Source organism: Pogoniulus pusillus, chromosome 9, assembly GCF_015220805.1.
Source record: "Pogoniulus pusillus isolate bPogPus1 chromosome 9, bPogPus1.pri, whole genome shotgun sequence".
NCBI classification, from domain to species: domain Eukaryota; kingdom Metazoa; phylum Chordata; class Aves; order Piciformes; family Lybiidae; genus Pogoniulus; species Pogoniulus pusillus.
Genome location: NC_087272.1, coordinates 32,635,985 through 32,663,200, shown reverse-complemented (window position 1 = coordinate 32,663,200; position 27,216 = coordinate 32,635,985). Strand labels below are relative to the sequence as shown.

General features: G+C 41.8%; 1 protein-coding gene across 1 annotated transcript; it reads right to left on the bottom strand.

The window, feature by feature from the left end:
- Positions 1-2,100: 2,100 nt before the first annotated feature.
- DTHD1 (death domain containing 1) lies at positions 2,101-26,955 on the bottom strand. The gene is given in 12 exon segments (XM_064148429.1): positions 2,101-2,390; positions 4,023-4,080; positions 11,475-11,719; positions 13,044-13,333; positions 13,919-14,083; positions 15,499-15,743; positions 17,166-17,345; positions 18,897-19,227; positions 20,888-21,690; positions 21,692-21,751; positions 23,832-23,940; positions 26,681-26,955. Coding segments are annotated over 12 exon segments (3,051 nt in total).
- Between the last annotated feature and the right edge of the window lie 261 nt (positions 26,956-27,216).

Below are 27,216 nucleotides of genomic sequence, written 5' to 3'. Positions count from 1 at the left end.
CAACATCTCCAGGGACGGTGACTCCACCACCTCCCTGGGCAGCCCATTCCAATGCCAATCACTCTCTCTGTGAAGAACTTCCTCCTAACATCCAGCCCATACTTTCCCCTGGCACAACTTGAGACTGTGTCCTTTTGCTCTATTGTTGGTTGCCTGGTAGAAGAGACCAACCCGTGGAACCTTTCCTTCTCCAGCTTGCACCCGCTGCCACTTGTTCTGTCCTTGGGCATCATTGAGCAGAACCTGGCTCCATCCTCCTGGCACCCTTTCATATTTATAAACAATTGATGAGGTCACCTCTCAGTCTCCTCCAATCTAAAGAGCTACAGATCCCTCAGCCTTTCCTCAGAAGGGATGACATGTTCCACTCTTTTCAGCATCTTTGTGTCTGCACTGGACTCTTTCAATCAGTTTCCTGAGATCTTTCTTGAACTGTGGGGCTCAGAACTGGACATAATATTCTAGATGTGGCTTCACCAAGGCACAGCGGAGGAGGAGGAGAACCTGCATTGACCTACTAATAAGTATCCTTTTAATACACCCCAGGATAACACTGGCTTTCTTAGCCACCAGGGCACACTGATGGCTTCCTAGGAATAGGATGAATGCAGTTGTTGCTTAGATGCCCACAATTCTTGATGCTTTGGACTGATTTTAGTGATACGATGCAGTGGAGTATCCAGATCTTTAGAAGTGGCTTTTAGCTTTTAGCAGTGTTGTGTTCATGCAGATCTTGCAGCATTACTATTTCTGTTAGACACAGAGGCCATCTTGTGGCAGAATGTTGGCAGTTGTAGTAGAAGACTTCTAACTTCGATGGAAAAATGAAATCTGATTTGATGCAACATTTCCAGTCTTATTCCTACTGTCACCATATACAACAGACCTTACACACTTGAGCATTGTGAGGACGTTTGCTGAGCATGCAGCAGGATATTTGTTCCTAAAGGAAAGGCACTGGTGACAAAAGGTCTGGTGCCAGAAAATGTGATAATATATTCCACTTAGAAGCTAGTTTACATTTTTAAAGCATCTTTATTTATAAAAAAAAAGAAAACATGATGGCTTATGTCACAGTGAAGGAGTTGAGCTATTCCTGACTTGGTGAATCAAACTAATGAACACAATTTCTGCTTATTTTTCCTTTTGCCATGCAATGTTCCCATTTACAGCACACATATGACCTCTGAAAGGAAGAAATAGGCATCAAAATTCAGATTATTCATCAAAACACACAGGGTTTATAAATAGTCTGAAGACTAGCAAAGGATATAACTCTAGATGTAGATTGATATTTAAGGTTTATATTGTGTTATTAAGGACAAAAATAATTGGTACACTGAATCCAGAGGAATAACAGCAACTAAAAAAAAAAAAAAAGGTACAAAATCATAGAACAGTTTGGATTGGAAGTGACCTTAAAGAGCATCTAGTTCCAAACTCCCTGCCACAGGCAGGGACACCTCTTACTAAGCCAGCTTGTTCAAGGCCCCATCCAACCTGGCTTTCAATGCTTCTAGGCTTCATCCAACTTGGCCTTGAACACCTACAGAGAGGAGCATCCACAATCTCTCTGGTCTCACTACTCTCATGTTGAAGAACTTGCTAAGATCCAATCTAATCATACTCTCCCTCAGCTTCAAACCATTCCCCCTTGTCCTTTAGGCACCCTTATAGGAAGTCCCACTCAGCCTTCCCACAGATTCCCTTCAGGTACTGGAAGGCAGCTATAAGATCCCTCCAGAGTCTTCTCTTCTCCAGACTTCTCTGGAGCCTTCCCTTCTTCCAAAATCACTATGGTTGGAAAGACCTTCAGGATCATCAAGTCCAATCATTATCTATGCTATCTAAACATATGCAGGCCAATTAGTAACTCTTCCTACCTATATTTTCAATGCTTTCCACAGAAGAAATGTTTACTTTTAGCAAGCAGGAGCATTGGGATTTCACTTTCCCTTAGTAAAGAGTTTGCAAGTTAAACAGGCATTCTGCTCCCTGACTGCTACCCCTGTCATTTGTTCATCCAAACATGCCATGGAAATATTCAGACCTTCCAGCAAAAGAAAAGGGAAATTTGGCTGTTGGTTGCCAGTGACTCTGTCAAGTGAAGACTTTGTTTTGCCACCTGAAATGAAGTTCTTCTGACAGATCACTTCTGCCACTCTTCCACAAATAGCGAGACAGGAGCTGTTGTTTGTCAGCTGACCTTGGAAGAGTCTTTTGCCAGCAGCAAAATAGCTCAAAGATCTGGTGTGCTAAATTATCAGGGCACTTGAGCCTCACAAGCTGGAGCACGCTCCGACGCACAGGTAAGCACAAAGCAGGCAATGATGTATTATCTTCTGCAAGCTCTTCCGCAAGCCAGTACAGCAAGTTGTACCACAGGGCCTCTGAAGGGCAAAAATCAGTTAGTTAAGACTAAAAAGATTTGAAAGTTAAATTGCTTTTTTAGCTATATATAAATCTTCCTTTCTTTTGAAAAGCATTCTGAAATGGGAATCTCAGTGGGTAAAATTCCCAACCGAATGGGGTTTGGGTTCAACTTTATTGGAATCATAGAGTGCCAGGTTGGTAGGGATCCCAAGGATCACCTGGTCCAACCTCTCTTGGTGACAGTGTAGGTGAAACGAGATGGCCCAGCACCCTGTCGAGCTGAGTCTTAAAACTGGCCAGTGGAGGGGAATTCACTACTTCTCTTGAGAAATGATTCCAATGCCAAACTGCTCTCATGGTGAACAATTTTCTTCTGGATTCCAACATCATCATTTCCTCTGGATTCCAGCATCATCATTTCCTGTTTCTAATCCAGTTTTTGTACCTGCCCTGGGGCATGAATTGACTTTACTCAATAGCAGATTCAGCAATGATCTGTACCTTTTGGAACTGCATAGGCAAAGCCAGCAACAAAATAAAAGGGGTTAGACATTTCCTATCACTAATATATCAGTGATACTGGAGATTTTCAGTACAAACTGGATCTCTACATATAGAAAATTATACTGTATACATTATATACCATTCAAACCCACCATCAGAACACTATCTTTCAAGATTTCCTGGCCAAAAGATGTTTTTATCTTGTTTATTTTATTTTGTCCCCCCCATTTTTCTTTGAATAGCTTTTAACATATTAGAATCATGGAGTCATTCATGTTGAAAAAGATCTCCACCCAGCAACTCCACGTGTCCAGATAAGGGCGATGAACCTGGTGAAAGGCCTGGAACACAAACCCTATGAGGAGAGGCTGAGGGAGCTGGGGATGTGCAGCCTTCAGAAGAGGAGGCTCAGGGATGACCTCATTGCTGCCTACAACTACCTGAAGGGAGGTCGTAGCCAGGTGGGGTTGGTCTCTTCTCCCAGGCAACCAGCAACAGAACAAGGGGACACAGTCTCAAGTTGTGCCGGGAAAAGTACAGGCTGGATGTTAGGAGGAAGTTGTTGGCAGAGAGAGTGATTGGCATTGGAATGGGCTGCCCAGGGAGGTGGTGGAGTCACCATCCCTGGAGGTGTTCCAAGAAAAGCCTGGATGAGGCACTTAGTGCCATAGTCTAGATGACTGGATAGGGCTGGGTGCTAGGTTGGACTGGAGCTTTTGGAGCTCTCTTCCAACCTGGTTGATTCTATGATTATTAGAATATGTCACAAAGTGCCACATCTACTTGTTTGGTGAAAGGCTCCAGGAATGGTGACTCTACCACCTGCCTGGGCAGCCTGTTCTAATGCCTGACCACTCTTTCAGGAAAGAAATGCTTTCCAATATCCAATTTAAACCTCCCCTGGTGCAGCCAGCTGCTGTTTCCTATTGTTCTGTTGTTAGTTACTTTGGAGAAGAGGCCAACATCAGCCTCATTACAATCCCCTTTCGGGTAGCTGTAGATCACTCCATACTGCTTCCTCAATATGGCATTTTAAAACATCAGTAACTGCCAAACCAAATCTTGGCATTTAAAAAAAGCCAACAGGAATTGTAGGTATTATTAATACTGCTGGTGCTATCAGTCTGTTATGGAACTGTTCTTACCCGATGAATCAGAGCAAAGCCTCTTTGTGCTTCGTGGGCGCTTGATAATCTTCTCTTGCTGTCCGTGACAAAAGAGAAATGACCACATGAGTAAGGCATAGCAATCACAAAATGGCTTAGATTGGAAGGGACCTTAGACATCACCCACTCCAATCTCCCTCTCACTGGCAGGGTCACCTCTCAACTAGACTTTGTTGAGCAAGGCCTCATCCAACCTAGCCTTGAACACCTGCAGGGAGCAGGCATCCACAACCTCTCTGGGCAGCCTATTGCAGAGTCTCACCAACCTCATATTGAAAATGCTAAGATCCAATCTAAACTTGCTCTTGTTCAGCCTAAAACCATTCCCCTTTGTCCTATTGCTAGACACCCTCATGCAAAGTCCCTCTCCAGTCCTCCTGCAGATTCCCCTCACATATTGGAAGGCAGCTGTAAGGTCCTCCCAGAGTCTTTTCTCCTCCAAGTGTAACAACCCCAGCTCCCTCAGACTCTCCTTGTAGCAGAGTTTCTCCAGATGTGGGAGTGGATTACAACCAATCAGCATTTAAGACTGACTCTATCTACAATTATGTCATTACCAAAAAGCAGTGAAGACCTTCAGCAAGTATAAATGGATACCAATACACCAAAGGGTTGGTTATTGCAGCTCATTAAAATGTTTGTCATTTATGAATTCAGTGGTGCATGGAATATCTGTACAGAACCTTCCTACATGAAATGGAGTCTCATTTTGAGTGCTGCATTACCTTTGCCTTGCTGCCACTGTGTTCTCATTAAAAGTGTGTGCTTACCGTACTATGTAGGGGAGATATCAGTTTGGAGGTATGCAGTAGCTGTTAGGTCTAGAAATCATATTGGAGCTACAATTATTCATAGAATCATAAAATCATAGAATGTTAGGGGTTGGAAAGGACCTCCAGAGATCACCTAGTCCAACTTCCAATCCAAAAGAAGGATCACCTAGGGCAGGCTACACAGGAATATGTCCAGATGGGTTTTGAAAGGCTCCGGAGAAGGAGACTCCATGACCTCTTTGGGCAGCCTGTTCCAGGGCTGTGTTACCCTCACTGTAAAGAAGTTTCTCCTCACGTTGAAGTGGAACCTCCTGTGTTCTAGCTTGCAACCATTGTTCCTTGTTCTATTACTGGGCATCACTGAGAAGAGCTTGGCACTTTCGTATTGACATCCACCCCTCAGATATTTACAAGTTCCCCTCTCAGTTTCTCAAGACTAAACAGCCCCTCAGTCTTTATACAAGAGATATTCAAGTCCCTTAATCATTCCCATAGCCTCTGTTGGACCCTCTCCAGCAGATTCCTATCTCTTAGAATCATAGAATCAACCAGGTTGGAAGAGACCTCCAAGATCATCTAGTCCATCTTATCCCCCAGCCCTATCCAGTTAACTAGACCATGGCACTAAGTGCCTCAGCCAGGCTTTTCTTAAACACCTCCAGAGATGGCGACTCCACCACCTCCCTGGGCTGCCCATTCCAATGCCAATCACTCTCTCTGTGAAGAACTTCTTGAACTGAGCAGTCTAAAATGGGCACAATATTCCAGGTGTCATCTCACCAGGGCAGAGTAGAAGGAGAGGAGAACTTCCCTAGACCTGCTGGACACACTTTTTACACCTCATTTTACATAGTTCAACTTTTAATTGTAAATTACTAAAAATCATCAGAATTCAGAAGAGGAGTTCCATTAAAAAGTACAGAGTTCTTCCTCCTTCCTCTGAACATGGGAGAGAAAGTAAAAAGTAAACCACAATTTGTCCTTTTCCCCTGTGACTGAGAAATAAGCAACCCTTGTGGGCTTGACTGTTGTTTTCTACTCCATATAGAACAAGAAATTATGTCCATAAGCCCTGAGCATAAGAAGAGATTGTGTGAAGCGAATGTCAGCTGGTTTGGGGTTTTGTTGTTGTTTTTGTTTTGTTACAAGCTGTGATTTTTCCTCTTTCTGTGTCACTTTTGTTACTTTTGTCACACACATTCAGTCATATTACCTGCTGGTTTCTGCACAGCTTTCCCTGTAAGACTTGCTCCAGGTTTATTCACTGAGCTTTTCATTTTTTTCCATCTGTGAATTAAAAGCATGAATCTCTGGCTGGATAAACTATTCCCTTTTTCTAGCTGGGCATACTGAGCCAGAACCTTGCTGAGCTTATCTGAAATACTTTTGTAATACAGACTTCGTATATTGTTCAGCATTTGAAGTGTTTCTTAGGTACTGAGCTACACACCAAGGTGGTCAATCCTAACTGTTACGTATTCATCTGTGAGCCAACTTTTTGTCAGGCCTGTGCTCAGTCTCGATAGAGGGTTTTAGTGTGCACAGAATGCACCCAGGATGCACTGCCTGGCAGTGCAAACCCAGCCTGTGCTGTACTTATCTTGAGATCAAAATCTGCCTCCTTTTGCATGCCTCTGCAGCAATCCTGTGACTGGATGTGCCCTGTTGTATAGGTAACACAACACAGACAAAAAAAATCCCTCAAAATAAAGGGGAAAAAAACCTCTCTTCCAGAAGAGGGCATTGTTTTTCTTCCAAGACTCAGCTTCCTTTAATTATGCACTTATATTTAAACATTTTCTTTCACTAATGAGAATTTAGCACCTCAAAGGTCTGTTTGAGATTTTCAAAGGTATTGTAGATGAACTCAATTACCCATGCATTGACTTTAATCTGAACCACTTTATGCTACTTACAGTTAAAATAGTGGTAAAAAGGATAAGAATTGAAAATGATTATTGTCTAGAAATAGTGTAATAATACACAATGCATCAGATCTAAGACACTAAATCTGCCTTTAAAGATCAAATACTGTGGCGAGGCACTAAATTCACCCAGGGTTCAGCTGCGCTGGTGTGTGCTCCCACTGTTCTGGCTGACGGTGGAAGTAAAAGACTCTTGGCTGTCAAAGCAGTTTTGTAGTCTGCAAGGTCCTTCAATTTAGCTAAGCAACTGCCTTTCTGAAGCAGGGGATCACATGCTATTTTGCTGGTAGACAGTCATTAGACCTAAAACTTCAGCAGAATAGTAATTTGGAAATGCTTGTGTGCATTACAACCACCCCTTTTTGCAAAGCGTTCTGATTTCAGCCAGTAGTACTGAAGTGCTCTGTCAAATGGACCTCTCAGACACCACCAGACTCTAGCAGCATATCAAACAGGACAGACAGAAAGGGAAAGGGAGAAATTAACCTTTTCAATTCTTCAGCTGTTTTGCATGAATACAACTGCTTTAAAATCAGAAGGAAAAATGACTGATGTGCACCTACATACTTGACATCAAATCCTAATCCACTGACTCGTGTTGAAACTAACAGGTTTGATCAGTGAGTATTTACTAAATCTGAGGAAATGGAAGCTCCATAAGTGGGAATTGTTAGTGGAGATCCTACTTATGTACAATAGAGCAGGTTTAAAGCAAAAACTGCTGTGAGTGCTTGCACACAAAGCAAACAACTGCTGCTTAGACCACTGGCAGAAGTATATTTGTAAGAGAGTAGATAATGTGGACATAAACATATAAAAATAGTTTATAATGTACACAGTTACTGTCTTCTCTCTGCAATTCAAGATTTAGGTGGGAATTTTGCAGCAGTGAGTGAAAATGTAGCCAGGAGGTTTGCCTTCAAAAGATTCCATCTGTCTTTCTCACAACCAAAAGCAGGCACTGTGGACAGTTCTAAATTTATCATCTGGGAAAAAAGCACAAAACAGAACAACCAAACAAATAAAGAAAAACCCAAAGCTAATTTCCTTTTGCTGTGAAAATGTCTAATATGCTTTGGTAGGTCTGTGAGATTTGTAGCAGCTGAATTCCAGTTCTGGGCTCTCCAGTTCAAGAGGCACAGGGATCTAATTGAAAGAGTCAAACAAGGATTATGAAGGGACTGGAGCACTGCCTGATGAGGACAGGCTGAAAGACCTGGGGCTGTTAAATCTGGAGAGGAGAAGACGGACAGGGGATCTAATAAGTGTTTATAAATATCTGAGGGTCAAGAAGGAATGACAGGGACAGCCTCTGCTCACTTGTGCCCTGGGATAGGACAAGGGGCTATGGATGGAAAATACAGCACAAGTAACTGTCCTCAACGAGAGGAAGAACTTCTTTACTGTAAGGGTGACAGAGCACTGGAACAGACTGCCCAGAGAAGTTGTGGAGTCTCCTTCTCTGGAGATTTTCAAGACCCATCTGGATGCATTCCTGTGTGACCTGTGCTAGATTATGTGGTCCTGCTCTAGCAAGAGGGAGGGTTGGACTTGATATTCTCTGGAGGTCCATTCCAATGCCTAACATCCTGTGATCCTGTGAATTGTAGTCTAGTAGTACAGGAGACAGAAGCTAGCAAAACAGAAGGACCAGGTCTTGAGCCTATCTCTGAACACAGGAATGTGGTCAAGTAGTTGAAGGTGATCTGACAGCATGTTGATAATATCAACATACAACGAATTCTGGATGGTGACAGTGCTCATATTACATGACCATTAACACAAGTCTTGTGCTTTAATGAAGTGGTAAGCAGCAGTTGCATTTGACAGATGGCAGGCGTAGTTGTTTGTACAACTACCACATTCAATTTCTCCCTGACTCTGTTTTCTCATCCAGTTTTAACTCTTTCCTTCTATTTCTTCAAGCCCACCTAAATGTGAAGTTAAATCTAATTCGAGTGTGTTGATGAGATCACAGACAGTATAAGCAGGACTAATGTTCTTATGTTAATTATTGTTCTCAGTGTGGGTATCACTTAATTTTAGAACACATAATAAGATACAATAAGTGTTTAGAATTTCCTTTTCATTGCTCTGGCATTTAATTGAATCTGGAATATTATGCTTAATGTATGGTTCTGCCTCTCTTTCAGTCAATTCCTTTTCCAGCTCAAACACATTTTTAATGGCTGCAAATATCTTGTGAAAGTGAGTTCGTCTCTTGATTACTTTTGTATGTAAAAAGTACTCTTTTATAGTCCCGGTTTTGTCCTGTTTACACCTGCCACTTACTAATATCATTGCTCTCATATCCTCTGAAAGGCTGAGATATGGGGTGAGAATGTTGATCTACCTGAAGGTAGAAGGTTCTGCAAAGGGATCTGGCCAGGCCAGAAGTAAATTGTGTGAGATTCAACAAGATCAAGTGCTGCATCCTGCATGTGGGTCACAACAACCCCATGGACACTCCAGGCTTGGGACAGAGTGGCAGGAAAGTTGCCTGTCAGAAAAGGAAGACAGCATCCTGGTTGACAGCTACTTGATTATGAGCAAGCTATCTGCTCATATGGCATCTTAGTCTGGATCAGGAATACTGTGTCCAGCAGGAGTAGGGAGGTGATTGTACACCTGGGCTCAGCAATGGTGAGACCACAGCTTGAGTACTGGATTCAGTTTTGGGCTCCTCATTAGAAGAAAGACATTGAGGTGCTGGAGCAGTTCCAGATAGGGCAATGAAGCTGGTGAAGGGTCTAGAGAATAGGCCTGGTGAGGAGCAGCTGAGGAAACTGGGCATGTTTAGTCTGGAGAAAAGGAGGCTGAGAGCCTGAAACGAGGCTGGGCTGAGGTGGGGATTGGTCTCTTCTTCCTAGTTTCAGGTGACAGAACAGGAGGAAATGGCCTGAAATTGTGTCAGGGTAGGTTTAGGTTGGACATTAGGAAAAAAATATTTTCCTGAAAGAGTGACCAGGCCCCAGAACAGGCTGCCCAGAGAGATAGTGGAGTCACTGCCCCTGGAGGTGTGCAGGAAATGTGTAGATGTGGCTTTGTGGCACAGTCTAATAGCTGTGTCAGTCTTAGGTTGACGGTTGGACTCAATGATCTTAGAGGTCATTTCCAACCAACACCATTCTATGATCATTCTACAGTCTATAAACATTCCTTTTTCAGTTTCTACATAACATTTATCAGTGTGGAAAATATGTCAGTAGAGAAACTGCCTGGAGTGTTGTCATCAGTGTATTGACTCTCTACCTAGAACCACTCCATGTTTCTGATCATTGCCTTCTTTCTTTCCTCTGCTTCCAAATCCTCTCTTTGAATTCTACGACCAGAAGTGCAGAGTGCAGATAGGGTGTGGATGCCTCATAAATATATGGCATAAACTTTTGAGTGGTAAGAGGTAATTTAGAGTAAATCAGTATGAAATTAGGTATGTATCTCCACCCCAGTAAAACAGTTATTGACATCTAAATTATCTGGGTTGTCTTCTAGTGGCTCAATATCATCATATTCTGTGATTCTCAGGGGTGACCTCATTGCTGTCTACAACTACCTGAAGGGAGGTTGTAGCCAGGTGGGGGTTGGTCTCTTCTGCCAGGCAACCAGCAACAGAACAAGGGGACACAGTCTCAAGTTGTGCTGGGGAAAGTATAGGCTGGATGTTAGGAGGAATTCTTGACAGAGAGAGTGATTGGCATTGGAATGGGCTGCCCAGGGAGGTGGTGGAGTCACCATCCCTGGAGGTGTTCAAGCAAAGCCTGGATGAGGCACTTAATGCCATGGTCTAGATGACTGGCTAGGGCTGGGTGCTAGGTTGGCCTGGATGATCTTGGAGGTCTCTTCCAACCTGGCTGATTCTATGATTCTTCCCAGACAACTTTAGTGATTTCAATATTTTGTCTCTCATCAGAATTTTCACATAATTAATCAAAAGGTTCTCATGAACACATTGGCATGGATCTGTGGGGGACTTTATTAGCAATAATCACCCCTTGAGAAAACCAACCACTTGTTTCTACTCTTTTTTTCTCCTATCTTTGAGCCAACAAACAAACCAGAATATTTTTTAATTATTATTTTTAAAACTTCTGTGAGTTAGTTCAGTGTAGAAATTAAGGTTTTCTTGGCTGGAAAAAGGCATGAAGAGCAGGAGTGGACAACATTGTAATGTTGTGTTACTGATGCAAGCAACATCACCAAATAGCGGTGTGGGTTGAATTCCCATTGCCTTGTGTGCCTATGTTACAGTAGTTAGGTGTGTTGGATTTAATGTACTAATTATTCACTAAAGCTAAATAATCAGCTTCACTGATGGTTTTTTTTTCAACAGGATATGACTGAAACAACTAAATTATTAAGCAATGTTTCTTCACTATTAAAAAAGAACAAGTTCTTTACCATGAGGGTAGTGAAACACCAGAACAGGTCACCCTGGGAGGTATCTGATGCCCCATCCCTGGAGATATTCAAAGTGAGGCTCATCAAGGCTCTGGGAGGCCTGGTCTAGTTGAGGATGCCCCTGCTCACTGCAGAGGGGCATTGCATTAGATGATCTTTGGAGGTCTCTTCCAAACCAGATCATTCTATGATTCTATGAAAAAAAATCTGATTTTAGGCATTATCAGCTTGAAATCATGAAAATGGATGGATGGAGAATAGATCAAAAAGTAAGAGTGCTTTTGTATTGCCTAAGTAATGTGTAAAGATCTGTAATGTTCAAGTGAGAAACCCACCTTTGGTAGCGTCAGTGCTAATTTACACAGTGGCGAGTGCTGTTGACATTCACCAGATGGCAGGGATTGTTCCCATTTCTTGGTTACCATCTCTCTGCTAAGTTTATAAAACACTGCTGTTCCTTTGTAATGAGGTGAACTGTGGTTACCAAATTCATCCACTTCTTTAATCTGGAGCTCCAGCCTGGGTTTTCTTTGTGAATGAAAGATCAGCTTGTAGACTTTGCCAAAATCTGTTCCGTTCTCTGCTGTTCATATATAAAAACAAACAAACAAACCAATCAACTAACCCTGTATTTAGACACGTGGTATGTAAAATAACTTATTAGGGTGAGTCAAATGGAGCTTATCATAATACAGGTAGTTATTTTTACAAGGGATTGTAAGGATAGGAAGAGTGGAAACGGCTTTAAGCTGGGAGAAGGGAGATTTAGACTGGAGACTAGGAAGAAATACTTTACAGTGAGGGTGGTGAGAGACACAGGAACAGTTGCCCAGGGACATTGTGGATGCCCTCTCCCTGCTGGTGTTCAAGACCAGGTTGGATGAGGCCTTTGAGAAACCTGATTTAGTGGAAGATGTCCTTTTCCATGACAGGGAGTTGGAACTAGATGATGTTGAAGGTCCTTCAAACCCAAACCATTCTATGATTCTCTGATTTAGATGACTAGACATGATTAAATTTAGATTTAGATTAGATATTGAGAAGAAATTCTTTCCCATGATAGTGACTAGTCACTGGAACAGGTTTCCCAGAGAAGCAGTGGGGGCTGCAAGCCTGGAAGTGTTGGAAACAAGGTTGGATGGGGCCTGGAGCAAGGTGGTCTAGCAGGAGGTGTCCCTGCCCATAGCAGGAGGGTTGGAACTAGGTGATCTTTAAGGACCTTTCTGACCAAAACCACGCTATGGTCATTATTACTTTATGTTGAACATCTGAGGTTCAAACATTCCTGCCAGCCTACTTCGATGTTTGAAATGTCTTCACAGGTAGCTGTATTAGCCCCTGGATTGTTGGCATAAGGAATAAGTGGTGAAGGCTGTGGTATAAGTTGAAAAGCAAGGAACATGAAAAGGAGTAAGGTGTATAGCATAGAGAGAAATAAAGATGAAATGGTGTGAATGGAATCAGAGGCATAAGCTTTCTGGCTATTCAGGATGGATATGTGTCCCTCTGTAACACCAAAATGAACGGAGGCAGAGGTAGGTGCATTTTTAGGATGTGCAATTCTATATTAATTGATACATCTCTATGCTATCCTTTCCACACATGAGCAGAAACTCCCTGTGGACTGGAGACTCCTTTTTTTTAAAGGAATAATCATTTCTGGAGGGTAAATGGAGTTTTCAATGGGAGAGTTCATGTACAAAATGTTCAGGGGATCAAACGTATATTCTATGATTCTATGGTTTTCAGTTAGAACCCTTCCCCATCATTGCCAAGAAGCAAAACACTGAAATAATGGAATGTGCCATGACTAACCATGACCTACTTGATGTTCACATATGGCACTTCTGAACACCTGAGGTGATTGATAATGTTAATCCAGATGCACCAATTAGTTACCTTACCTGAAGCACAAATATTGCCTCTAAATCTAAAGTGAATCTGCTCTCCTTCTCTTAATGGGAACTGCTGCGTAGGTTCTGGGGGACCACAGTAGCCCTCCTCATGGAGATTTTGAAGCTCACAGGTTAAATCTTTGGATGCAGCTAGCAAAACTATTATTTGATATGGGTTTTCTTTCTTCTGATACAGTATCACATTAGCCATTGTGCTGCAAAGAGCTTCTTCCACAGCCTGGGTAAAGAGGAGAAGGTATATGTCGTCCAGGAGGAACGAAAGGCGAATGACCACAAACCTGTATGAAGGAAGAAAAGGCAAGGAAACAATTAGTTATGTCTTAAACTAGTTTATAAACTATCAATTTATTGTGCAAAATAACACAAACTTCAGCCTCCAATGAACCTTTTTTCTCCCTCCTTTTCATTCTTGGTTTCTAACACAAGAAAAGGTGGTAATATTCCTGCTTCTAGTTTCGAATGTATTGACTCTTTGTCACTGAACTCAAATACATACAAATTTTAGATGAAAACAAGATAATATTTCCTAATTAGAAGTTCCCATAAATATTTTGGCTTTGTAGTTAGAGAGCTTCATCACATTTTCAAGTGAAGGTTAACATCTGCATTTCCTCTTAGAAGTTTTATGTAGATTACATTGTGCACAATCTGTAGATTACAAAATTTTGAGGCAAAGTAGTATTTTGTGTCATTCTGAGTAGCAAATCTAAGTGATCTTATACTGCAAAGCAGAAGAAAGAGATGCTGTCAGCTTAATAATTAATAGTGGATGATTTCTTAACTCTACTAATTTCCATTGATACAAATACTTGGAGGCAAATATTTCTAGTAAATAAAAGCTTGTTAAATTTTTCATACATTACCTTTCCAAGTGCTCATTTAATTGAAATGACACAAGCCCATTCCTTACATAATGAATAATAACATCATCAAACACCTTCCACCCTTCCTCTTTGTTTCTGTGACCTAATAATTTCAAAGTGTCACAGAGATTCTTCCCATTTTTTCGCGCAGAAGCACTCAAAGCACTGGGGGAGAAAAAAAGGAAATATAAGGAAAAATACAACAACAACAACAACAACAACAAATCCTTCAGAAAGAGTAAGTTTGCATTTGTAGCTCTCTTTTTTCTTCTGCTTTCCTTCGTGACAATACATGTTTTTTCCACCTTGCTGAAAAATCTACGTCTGGAACTATACTCCTCAGTATGTAAGTGATATAATTGTTAAGAGATATTTTTCCCTCCAGTTCTCCAGAGAAAAATAAAAGGGCAAAGGGGAGGAGGAAGGAAAAAAAAAAAAGAAAGGTTTCTGTCTAAAATAATGTTGTTTAATCTGTTGTTTAATAACATGCACAGGAATTACTATGGATTGTCTTTGAGTTGTTCGCCAAGGTATAGAGTCTCTAGAAGTAGATACCTGAATAAAACCCCACCAACCCGTTTTTCCTTCCAGATGCACATATTATTCAGTAACAAAAAAGGAATTTAGAAAAGAAGGCATGATTGCTATCCATTATCTTCTTCAACTGAGAAAATAAAAGGAGGCTCTTTTGAAATCAGGTGAGTACTCTGCGTTCACACTCACAATCAAGTAACTGTGACCTGGCAGGCTCTGGATAGTTTATTCTAATGGCTGAATTTATTCTAATGAACACGAGGGTGTTTTTTATGGAAGCCCATTAATCCATTCTCACCCACACCTCTCCTTATCAATTTTTTAATGGTGAATTGTGAATAACTCATTCACCTCAAATGCAGACCCTATGTACAACCCAACAAAGAAAACACTCTAGACATGGGCATCTTCTACTTGACCAGGCTGCAACAAAGCCTTGTTCAGCCTGGTTTGAAACACTCCCAAAGTCTGAGGCATTGACAGCTTCTCTGGGCAACCTGTTCCCACATTCCACCACCCTTCTAGTAAAGAACTTCTTCCTAATGTCCAATCTAAATCTACCCTTCTCTACTTTAAAACCATTGCTCCTGGTCCTATCACTGGAAAGCCTGTCTCCAGCTCTCTTTTCATGACTGGAAGACTGCTGTAAGGTGACCCTGGAGCTTTGTCTTCTCCAAGCTGAACAACCTCAACTTTCTTAGCTTGTCCTCACAGAGAGGTGCTCTGATATCTCTGTGGCCCTCTTCTGGACCTTCTCCAAGAGAGTCATGTCCACTTTGTATTTCATCCTGACTCCTGATGGAAAGATAATATTCAGCACGTACAAAGATTACACATCAAATGCTGTATCAATTTTCTTGCTGAAGCCATAGCATAAGAATTGTGGAGATATGTTCTTGTGTTGCAAATAATACTTCTATGTATAAAAAACCTGTAATAAGGAACTACCACATTTTGGATACAAAGAAATTACTACTTAGCAACTTCTCAGATTAATTAATTAATTCACTTTGACAACTCTGAATCTGTGATGAAGTCATTCTTACCGAGGATGGTATGCTGCAGCAACCCTCTTTACTGTAGCACTAATGGCTCTCATGTGTTCTGTTTCATCTGCTTGCCTTTTTTTCTCTGGGTTTGGAGGACAGGGTAGTGTAATAGTCACTGGGTTGTTAAATGGCTGGGCTGAAGGATGTTGAACATAAACCAGTGCACTGGTAGATATGACTGAGTGGAACATATCATGTCTTGCTTTCAATGTCGAAACCAATGATGGTTCAATTGGCTGAATCTAAAGATAGAAAGCAGTTCTAGAATTAATTTGTAGATTAATAAATCTTCTCTTACATGCCTGAATTTTTACAAATTATTGTATCTTGTGGAATTGGACTATCACAGAAGTTTTAGGTTCCAGGAACAACCTTATCAATATATCAAGACTTTACATAAAGCATAATCAAGTGCTTGGAAGTCACCCAAAACCTTCTACTGACTAGAATATTTTGATTGCTTTGTCTCTGTTTTAAGATCAGATTTTGAAACTCCTGAGTTCTCTCTGATTTTAGATACTTTTCTAAGAATTTCTTTCTGTTTTGTGTTATTTTGGTTTTAGTTTTGGGTTTAGGGTGTTTGGGTTTTGGTGTTGTGGGGTTTTGCCATTTTTTTCCACTGTTGAATTTAGCTGATCTTTACCTCAGAATCAATATTTTTATGGAGGAAGGAAGGAGCACATTGTAAATGAATCAAATTTGGAGATTATTCTCAGTATAAGAGGTGACAAAGCCTTCCATTGCATTTCTTGCTACAAATAATGAATCACAGATTCACACAATTGAAGGAATTGGAAGGGACCTCTGGAAATCATCAAAACCAATCTCCCTCCCAAGACAGATTCATCTAAAGAAGGCCACACAGGAACATGTCCATGCAAGTTCTGAATGTCTCCAGAGATAGAGACTCTGCCACCTCTCTTGTCAATCTATTTCAGTGCTCTGTCGGCCTTAAAGAAGTTCTTCTTCATGTTTAGGTGGAATTCCCTATGTTCATGTTTGTGTCCATTACCCCAAGTCCTGTCACTGGGCACCACTGAAAAAAGACTGGGCACATCCTCCTGTCACCCATACTTGAAGTATTGATAAGCATTTATGTAGTCCCCTCTCAGTCTTCTCTGTTCTAGACTAAAAAAGACCTAATTCCTTCAGTCTTTCTTTGTAAGAGACATGTCCCTGTCTTCTAATCATCTTTGCAGTCTTTTATTGTAACCCTCTCCAGCAAGTCCCTGCCCTTCACGAGTTGAGGAGCCCAGAGCTGGACACTGATCCAGATGTGGCCTCACCAGGACAGAATAGAAATGTTTCATTAACTTAAACACTGGGCCAAGCAGTGCAAGTTTGGAGTTGATGCTTACGTCAGTACTGAAACCTAGTGTATTTGCTGAAGTTCATCCAACAAAGGCAGATGGCTCTTTTTAGCTAGATGTACCATTGTTGGTTCTCCTTTTTAGCTAGAAATGTCACTGTCTGCTGACGATATTATGTGGTTTAAAGAAAGTTGACAGGAAACCATTTGCTGTGCTCACAGGATGTGGAGCTGCAACCACTTTTTACAGATTTGTAATAGTGGAACAGGTTGCCCTTTAACATTAATAGCATCATTGCTTCAGAACTGATCAGATAAGAACCCATGGAACAAGTATTGTGTATTTCAAGCTCACCTTTAACTGCATGGGTGCTGGAGAACTGAATGTTTCTGGATGGTAACAGAAAGAGATTCTAGGATCCACGCTCAGCTTTTGTGAGAGCCCTGCCTCTGGAACTATAAAGGTTTCTTTCTTTAAACATGACAACACAGAAAATACACCCAGCTGGTGAATTTTCACTTCTGCAAAGGTTTCCTGCATAAAAAGAATGCAGGGTTAGAGGACATTGGAGGGAAAGGAAGCTATGTTTTGCAGCAGATTAGCATTTCAAGAAGGCAACATTATTTATGGAGCAAGGTGTGAAGTGAAAATAGAATCATAGAATCATAGAATGTCAGGGGCTGTAAGGGACCTTGAGAGATCATCTGGTCTAGTCCACCTGCCAAAGCAGGATCACCTAGAGCAGATCACACAGGAATGCATCCAGATAGTTCTTCAATATCTCCAAAGTAGAAGACTCCACAACCTCCCTGCGCAGCTGTATCCAGTGCTCTGTCACCCTCACAATGAAAAAAATTCTTCCTCAGGTTCACATGGAACCTCCTATGCCTCAACTTCCACCCATTGGCCCTTGTCCTGTCACTGGGCATCAGCAAGAAGATGCTGGCTCCATCCTCCTGGAACTCACCAGTTACATACTTATAAACATGAATGAGGTCACCCCTTAGTCATCTCCTCTCCAAGCCCAAAAACCCCAGCTCCCTCAGGCTCTCCTCATAAGGAAGGTGTTCACCTTCCTTAATCATTTTTGTGGCTCTGTGCTGGACTCTCTCAAGCAGCTCCCTGTCCTTCTTCAGCTGGGGGGCCCAGAACCAGGCACAATACTCCAGATGAGGTCTCACAAGGGCTGAGTAGAGGGGAAGGAGAATGTCCTTCAACTTACTAACCACATCCCTTCTAATACACACAGAATGGCATTGGCCTTCCTGGCCACAAGAGCTGACTGCTGGCTCATGGCCATCTTTTCATGCACCAGGCCACCCAAGTCCTTCTACCCATCACTGCTCTCCAGCAGGTCAGTCCCCAACCTATACTGATCCATGGCATTGTTCTTTCCCAGGTGCACAACTCTCCACTTTCCCCTGTTGAACTTCATTAAAGGTTTCCCTGGCCAACTCTCTACCTAAGTGTCTCGAAATGGCAGCACAACTCTCCAGTGTGTCAGCCACTCCACCCCCAATTAATTGTGCATTATTGCTATCTAGATGCCCAGCCATGTGGTGATTTGTACCCATCATCTGATGACATTAATATGTCATTGTATGACTGGGGGGAAATGAAACAAGCTTGAAAACTGAGTGTTGAATCTGGCCCAATGCAATTCTTTGCACTTAAAAAACCAAACTTACAAAAAAAAATGAACCATCTTGTGTTCTTCTGAGATGTGTTACTTCTCTGTGATCTGAATGCAAAATCATTCCTCTTAAGCTTTTAATGTTATCAAATATTGCAATGTATTACACTTATTTACAAAAATCATGAACCATTACTCAATTATTAGAATTGTGGGATCAAAGACCTCAATCATTAGCATTGTGGAATCAAGGACTGGCCTTAAAGGCCCTCTTTAAACCCTAGGCTTGAAACAGAGTTAGATCTTGAGAAAGTAGGAAGACAAGTTCAATTTAACACCACATAGTGAGCAATAGGGGTTAATAATTACAGCTTAACTTGTATAACTCCACAGAGGCTTAACTGGGAAGCTGGAATGATGTTTTTACAATACTCAGATGAGAGGTTACCAACCTTATGGCTTCCTTGGTGCCTCTCCAAAGAAACAGGAGTTAAGTAGTTGGATTGAAAGTTCACATCAGTCACCTTCACCATAATCTCCCGATAATTCCCTCTGAAGCATGAAGTAAATGGGATTGCAATGCTGATAGGGAAAGGGATTGTTTTCTCATAGTCAGAGCACACAATACTGATGACATTGCTGACCAGCTCCTCAGAATCATCCACCACCAAGGAACTAGTGTCATTGACTATCTTACATGTCAGGTTCTCCAGGGCAGCTGCAGGGGCTTTAATAACACAAGCCACTTCACATTGATTCTTATGACTCTTTTCCACTAGAAATCTGGAGAAAGAGAGTATAAAATATTACTATTTGTATTTTGGGTGGGGCAATGTCTTGGATTTATAACTAAATACTTTACTGTAATGATGTGCCAGCCTTAAAAACATGCTAATGAACAGATGGGGAAATCTTGCACATTTAATGTTTAGTCTGCTTCAGAAGAGTTTCCAAATTATGAAAAAAACCAACCCATTGCAGTGCTTTCCTACTGATTTCCAACAATTTGGGAAGTATTGACTGTACTGGCTGTGACTCAGTGCCTCTCTGATAAAAAAGAAAGCATTATGCAAAGAAGTAGAAAGTTACAGTTTACTTTAGGTCAAATTGAAGGTTGTCATTGCTTGTTGTAGCTATGGGAGTGGACAGGTGCTCTTCTATGCCTCCCAGAAAAGAGTGAAAGAAAATGCTCCACACAGGATTGGAAAGGATTGGGAATTAAAATGGAAGCACTATTCACAACTACATAAACCAGCACAGAAACAGACAAAATGCACAAATCCATAGTCAGCCTTGGCCCAGTTCTCCAATCTGGGCTTACTACAGAACCTCATTAAGCCTAAGCTTTCTACAGCCTTCCCCCAAACCTCCAAACAACCTCTCACCAAAACCCCAGGCCTCAAAGCTCCCCCTGCCCCTGAACCACAGCTCCCTATACCTCCCTACCCAGGCCTGAATAATGCAGATAAAAGCTCAGCTTGCCAGCACCAGGCTCCGCTCCCCCACAAACCCAAGATAAGAGAGCCCATACTGGGGGAGTGAGCAGGGAAAGGAGAAGGGCTGAATGCCTGTGCTCTTCCTTTGTAAAAGGGAGATGCAGGCATTCTGAGAATGAAATAACAGATTTCGCTTTCCAATCCACTCCTGGATCTATCTAGCTCCTGGACTCTATGGTTAATGCATAGAATCATAGAATCAACCAGGTTGGAAGAGACATCCAAGATCATCCAGGCCAATCTAGCACCCAGCCCTTGCCAGTCAACTAAACCATGGCACTAAGTGCCTCAGCCAGGCTTTGCTTGAACACCTTCAGGGATGGTGACTCCACCACCTCCCTGGGTAGCCCATTCTAATGCCAATCACTCTCTCTGGGAAGAACTTCCTCCTAACATCCAGCCTACACTTTCCCCAGCAGCACAACTTGAGACTGTGTCCCCTTGTTCTATTGCTGGTTGTCTGGGAGAAGAGGCCACCCCACACCTGGCTACAACCTCCCTTCAGGTAGTTGTAGACAGCAATGAGGTCACCCCTGAGCCTCCTCTTCTCCAGGCTGCACACCCCCATCTCCCTCAGCCTCTCCTCATAGGGTTTCTGTTCCAGGCCCCTCACCAGCTTCATTGCCTTTCTCTGGACATCTTCCAGCACCTCAGCATCTCTCTTGAGTTGAGGAGCCCAGAACTGGACACAGGACTCAAGGTGTGGCCTGACCAGTGCTGAGTACAGGGGAAGAATAACCTCCCTCGTCCTACTGGCCACACTGTTCCTGTTACATCCCAGTTTCTTAAACCCATAACAGTGTTTAAGTTGTAAACTGCTGTTTTGCGTGTGGCCAGCATCTGTTCGACAAACACTTAGTGAGTTTCTGGGCCCAGAGATGTTGATACATATGCTAATAAGCAATATTTATGTGCATCTGTTACTAAAAAGAAGAACAGGAGCTTACTCTTTGCTCATCCAGTGCCTAGATTTTTGTGCTGCTTCTGAATCATTCACAGAAGGATTCACAGTGGTAACATCACACGTTTCTGCTGAGGCTAGGAAGGTCATTTGGTCATGCTTACAAATCTCATGATTTGTTTCCATTTTACTGTCTTCAGTTTGTTCTCTCAGTCTATGTTCTTCATTTCCTACCCCTTCTGAAGCTTCTTTGACTGCTGCTTTTTTATCCTCTTCTGAAAGGTTCTGAACAGTTCTGTCATAAGTGACTCCCAGTGTCTCTACCCCACTGCTTGTAAGAGCATGCTGAAAAGCCAGCTCTGGAGGCTTTTGAGTAGCAGAGCTACTTTCATGAGCTTTATTCTTTCCACCACAATCTTTTTTCTCTGCTATAGAGTTGTGTTCACCACCTTTCTTTTTCACTGGAGGTTCTCTGCTGATGTCCTGCTGTCCAGCAGGTATGTTTTCAGCTAATGAGGCCACAACATCATTTCCCACATTTTCAGTTTCATTTTCCTGCATTTGATTAACATTCTGACTTTCTGTCTTGTTCAGGGAGGGAGTTCTTTGGGAGTGTTGACTAGGACTAAAAGATGCTTGCATAGATGCTTCTCCTTCAGAGCAACATGCAGCTGCTTCTCTATATGCATTTTGAGCAGTCTGGATCTGGGAGCCATCATCTTGTCTGCAACTAGCAGCATAAAGTTTATTTTCTACCTCTTGAAGGTATGAGACTGTATTTATGAAATAATCCTTCACTTTCTGCAGACAGTCTTGAATTCTGTTGTGCTCTGAGAAAAAAAAAAAAGCAGGTAACAAGCTGAATTTTTCTATGAAATCTACTCAAAATGTGAACACTCTTAGTCACATACTGAATGAATACTCCCCAGATCCATAGTGCCATTCAATACATGAAGCACAACGGATTTCCTGACTTCTATTTCATATTGCCTACTTATTGCTATTCAGTTTGATTCTGTTTATGAAGAACTGAATACAGGTATGGTAGTTCGAAGCTAGCTGGAATATTTTGGTGAGAAGAATTAGACTATAGGCTATGAAAAGGAAACAGTGGTGATGTCTACTTCACTCATAGGCTTGCTAAGATGTATGAAAACAAGAACACAAACACAAGAAGTTGAGTTGCTCTTGGGCTCTGGCTGCATGCATCTCTCTCTCTAACCTGCCATCAGCCTGACTAATCCTTCTGCTTCCTAACCCCCCTGGCTGACCCTCCAAACTCACCTTGAATATGAGGCAAAGTCTGGGTTAAGGTAGAGGTGTGGGAAGAAGGTGGAAGGGTGGTTAGGAGTCCCCCCGCCAGGGACTCTGGTTTCTGGGAGGGCTGTTGTGTTTCTGTATTATTTTGTAACTTGTATATATTGTGCAAGTTTCGTTCTTTAATTTCCAGCTGCTGAGTCTAGTCTGGGTGATTTTCTTAAGTGTGTGCGTAGGGGGGGGAGGAAACACCCAAACCATCACAACAGGCAAGTACATTTGTGTGCTTGTCCAAGTGTTTATTTGAAGAAGTACTACTGTGACAGCTTTAATGACCACTTTCTAATGATCAGACACTAGCTAAATGCTTAATGACAGTGTACAGCATGCAGTTGGTAAATAATAGTCAAATAAATTTGGTAAATGATTGTCAAATCAATCTGGGAAGACCTTTAGATCTAAACACTAATTATATATATTTTGTAAACTTGAATCCTGAAACATTTGAATGCATATGTCTTTAACAAAGCTTTTCTCCCTAGAATGAGAGGGCAAGAGGAGATGGCCTCAAATTGCCCCAGGGGAGGTTTAGATCAAATATGAGAAGAGTTTGACTGAAAAGGTTCTCAAACACTAGAACAGACTCCTCATCGAGGTCGTTGATTCTCTACCTTTGGAGGTGTTTAAAACCCACAGAGATGTGGTGCTGAGGGACGTGGTTTAATCTCAGATTTGGTAGAGTTAGATAATGATTGGGCTTGATGATTTTAAAGATCTTTTCCATGCAAAACAACCCTGTGATTCTATTCTATGATTCAACATAGAAGATGGTTAGCAGCTTTGAACTTTTGCTAGGGACAATAGAGGATAACACAAAAACACCTGCACATATACAATATTGAAGTTCAACAATTGCAGCCTCCAGTTATAGAAATGGTGGGGGCTGCTGTTGCATATAAGTAAAAGCATTTAGTGAAGGTCACACGTTCCTGTGTGATCTGCTCTAGGTGATCCTGCTCTGGCAGGAGAGCTGGACTAGATGTCCTTTTGAGGTGCCTTCCAACCCCTAGCGTTCTGTGATTCTATGAAAAGGCAACTGATTGAAAGAGTCCAGTGCAAAGACACAAAGATGATTAAGGGAGTGGAACACCTCTCTTGTGAGGAAAGACTGAGAGAGCTGGAGCTCTTCAGCTTGCAGAAGAGACTGAGGGGTTACCTCATTAATGGTTATTAATACATGAAGCGTGTTGGGAGGACAGAATCAGGCTCTTCTCAGTGATGTCCATTGACAGCACAAGGGGCAACGGGTGCAAGCTGGAGCGTAGGAGGGTCTATGTAAACATAAGGAGAAACTTTTTTACCGTGAGTGTGACAGAGCACTGGAACAGGCTGCCCAGGGAGGCTGTTCAGTCTCTTTCTCTAGAGACATTCGAAACCTGCCTGGATACCTTCCTGGGTGGCCTGCCCTAGGTAGTCTTGCTCTGGCAGGGGGGTGGACTACATGGTCTTTCCCTTCCAACCCCTAACATTCTGTGAGTCTGTGAAGACTGCACAAAAATCACCTAATCACAATGTACCATTCATGTAAGCTTTTGTCTTTAACCTATTGGTTTTACAATCCTCCATTTTTCTTATCATTTATAATTCCTTAGAAATGCTTCCAGATATATTCTCTAAGGATTTCAGATGTACTTCTTTCAGCACTCCCCCCACTTTGTGCTGTCAGTCTCTACAGCTGTGTCTTCATTAGTTAGATTTATTGCAAAGCCCTTAGCAAACTTCTTGTTCATCTCCATTTGCTGTGTGAGGTCCTGGAAAGTTTTGTTAGGCAGGTTAAATCCACTGCAAGTCAACAGACATAAGAAACTTGTAGAGAGTGAAGCACAGGATGGTGGCTCTGTACTTACAAAGGACAGAGACACAGAAGGGAAGAACACTAGAAAAGGCTGATACAAGACTTAGAGGAAATCACTTCTTTCAATAATGTCATATGTGGTAAATCAATATCTCAAGGTTTTGCCCTTGGAAATAAATCTATTGTGTAAAAATGTCATCACTCATCAATTTGTCTGTCCATGTAACATCAATGTGGAATGTTATATGACCTAGATAGGTTTCTCACTTCTGTCTTTATTTGCATTGCTTAATTTAAAGCTACAAAGACTAAAGTTTAGAACAAAGCTTTTTTTGTTGTTGAACCCCTAAACTATTCTTGAACCTAAAAACTATTCTTTTGTAATACTTTCTCAGGTCTGGAATGGCTTGTTCTTGGATTTTGGCTACATTTGGAAAAATGGTTAAAAAAAAAAAAAGAAAAGGAAAAAAAAAAGGAAAGAAAAAGAAAAGGTAAGAAAAACAAAAACACATAGGCAGCAAAAAAAAAAAAGGAAGAGGAAACAAGCAATGGTACTTTTAATATAAGTGTTTTTTCTACTGCTAGTTAAAAGGAAAATGTTGTTTGCCTGCTGGTGTGCTAGTTTGAGCCTAGCTAGAATGTTTTGGTGAGAAGAACCAGATTACAGGCTGTGAAAGGAAAACAAGGCTGATGTCTACCTCACTCATAGGATTGCTGAGATGTTTGAAAATAAGAATCAAAACATAGATAAGGCAGTTCTGCTGCTGGGGAGCTTTGAGCTGCATCTCCCTCTAGCCTCTTTGACTAATCCACTTTGCTTCCTAACTCCCCGGCCAAACCTCCATTCTTCCTTGGGACTGGGGTAAGGTTGAAAGGGGTAGGGGGAAGGTGGAAGAGCAGTTAGGAGCCCCTCCTGGGGACTCAGGTTTCTGGAGGGCCATTGTGTTTCTGTATTACCTTTTACCTTGTATATTTCTGTATATAACTATATCCACTGTAAATATCTGCTTGTATACTGTGCTAAGCTGAAAATAATAAGCTTCATTCAATTTCCAGAGCCAGCTGAGTCTGGGTGATTTCCAAAGTGGGGGGCGGGGGGGGGAGGGAGGGGTGGGGAACACCCAAACCATCACAGCTATTTTGCCAGGAGCACTTTTGTGACTGTGAAGAAGTTGTAAACAGTTTAGCAGAAGAATTGGAAATAGAAGAGTTTTGCTTTGATTGAAAAAGACCTTTAATTAAGCTCATTGAGCCCAAACACTAAAATAACAGCTTGGTTTGCACAGGAGGTTGTTCTGAGTCCCTCACCCCAGGAAAGACGTTAGGTGCTGGAGCATGTGCAGAGAAGAGCAATGAAGCTGGTGAATGAGAGGAAATAGCCTCAGGTAGCACCAGTGGAGGCTGAGGTTGGATATTAGGAAAAGTTTCTGCTCTGAAAGATTTGTCAGGCTTTGAAACAGGCTGCCCAAGAAGGTGGTAGAGTCTCCATCCCTGCAGCTGTTCAAGAAACATGTGGACATGGCACTTGGGGACATGATTTAGTAGGCATGATGGCGTTGGGTTGATAGCTGGACTTGATGATTATAGAGATCTCTTCCAACCTTAAAGATTCTATGATTCATAACTTATTCTAGTATCTCTTGTTACAGATTTTTAGGTCAAAGACTCATTTTCTGTTTGTTTGGTGGGTGAAGGCTTTTTTTGGTGAACTCATAATGTACTTTTCTTTTTCCTCTCTGAAGCAATCTAAAGAATAATATCAGTATGTTTCTCCTTTTTTTTTAAAAGCAAACTCATCAATCACTTTTTTATATATACTTTATCTTCATTGTGCTCCTTGAGAGGAGAGGGAGGCAGAGGAGTTGAAAATGAAGGAGCAAAGGGATGGGGGAAAGACATTGTTCTAAATTTTTGCCCACTATCCAATTGGCAATAAATGAAAGTACTTTTTTCTCTAAGTTACTTTTGCACTCAGTGGCAAGTGATTACCTTCTCTTTATATCAACACATGAACTTTTCTGTCTTATTCTCTCCCCCTGTCCTGTTGAGGATGGGGAGTGTGTTGCAGGGTGAGCATCTGGGAACTGACCAAGTTAAAGTATAATATACATAATGCTTTGAAACAATTCTGTTGCCATTCTGCTGCCCAGGGAGATGGAGGAGTCACCATCTCTGGAGGTGTTCAAGAAAAGACTGGATAAGGACTTAGTGCCATGGTCTAGTTGATTGGACAGGGCTGGGGGATAGGTTGGACTGGATGATCTTGGAGGTCTCTTCCAACTTGGTTAATTCTATGATTCTATGGTCGATCTATCAAACAATCAATCTATCTATTTATTTATTGATTTCCTCACAGACTGAGAATTGAGTCTTATATTGAATCTCATGCTTGAAAACAGTGAGATGTAACTGTTGAAATACAAATTATTTGGGGCTAATCATAGAATTACTAAGGCTGGAAAAGGCTTCTAAGATCATCAAGTCCAACTTTCTACCCAGCACCTCCCTGACCACTAGACAATGTCCCAGAGTGCCACACATACTTGTGTTTTGAATACTTCCAGGGATGGTGACCACCACTTCCCTGGGCAGCCTGCTCCAATGCCTCACTGCTCTGGTGTTGAAATACTGACAAATGTAAGGTAAGATCTCCCAGAATCACCAGATAGAAGATCTTAGCATCCAGCATACCCAGACTACTTTGTCTACAGGTAAATCTCTCCATACTTGCCTGGACTTGCAGTTAATTCCTTGTGCTTGTCATGGAAAGCAGTCAGCAAGTGGCAGATGTCTTGAATACTTTCCGTAGTGCTCTTCAGCTCCTGGTTGAGAGATCTGCTTAGCCCTTTTGTTAAAAAAGTCAGCCTAAGCACATATTCCACTACACCTTCCTTATCCAGATCACTTTTCAGAAGCACATCTCTTGCTAGTAACTTCAGCTGCACGATTTTTTCCAGGAGCTGGTCTGATTTGTCTTCAGGTGTAATCTTAACTTCAGCCATTTCCATTTGATATTCAGAATATGTTACTACAACTTTTTTTTCCCTGCTGAAACCTTTCCACCAATTGTTGTTCTTGGTTAAGACTACTACACTGTTCAGTGTTTGTAGTGTAAAGAGTATTTTCAAAAGTGTTGTATTCCAAGCATACTGACAAGTCAAAGTCTAGCTCGGGAACTCTGAGTTGGTGTTGACTGTTGAGAGGTTACTAGGTGACAAAAAGGAGTGGTTCTCCTGTAACTATGGACAAACCTTGCCAAGAGA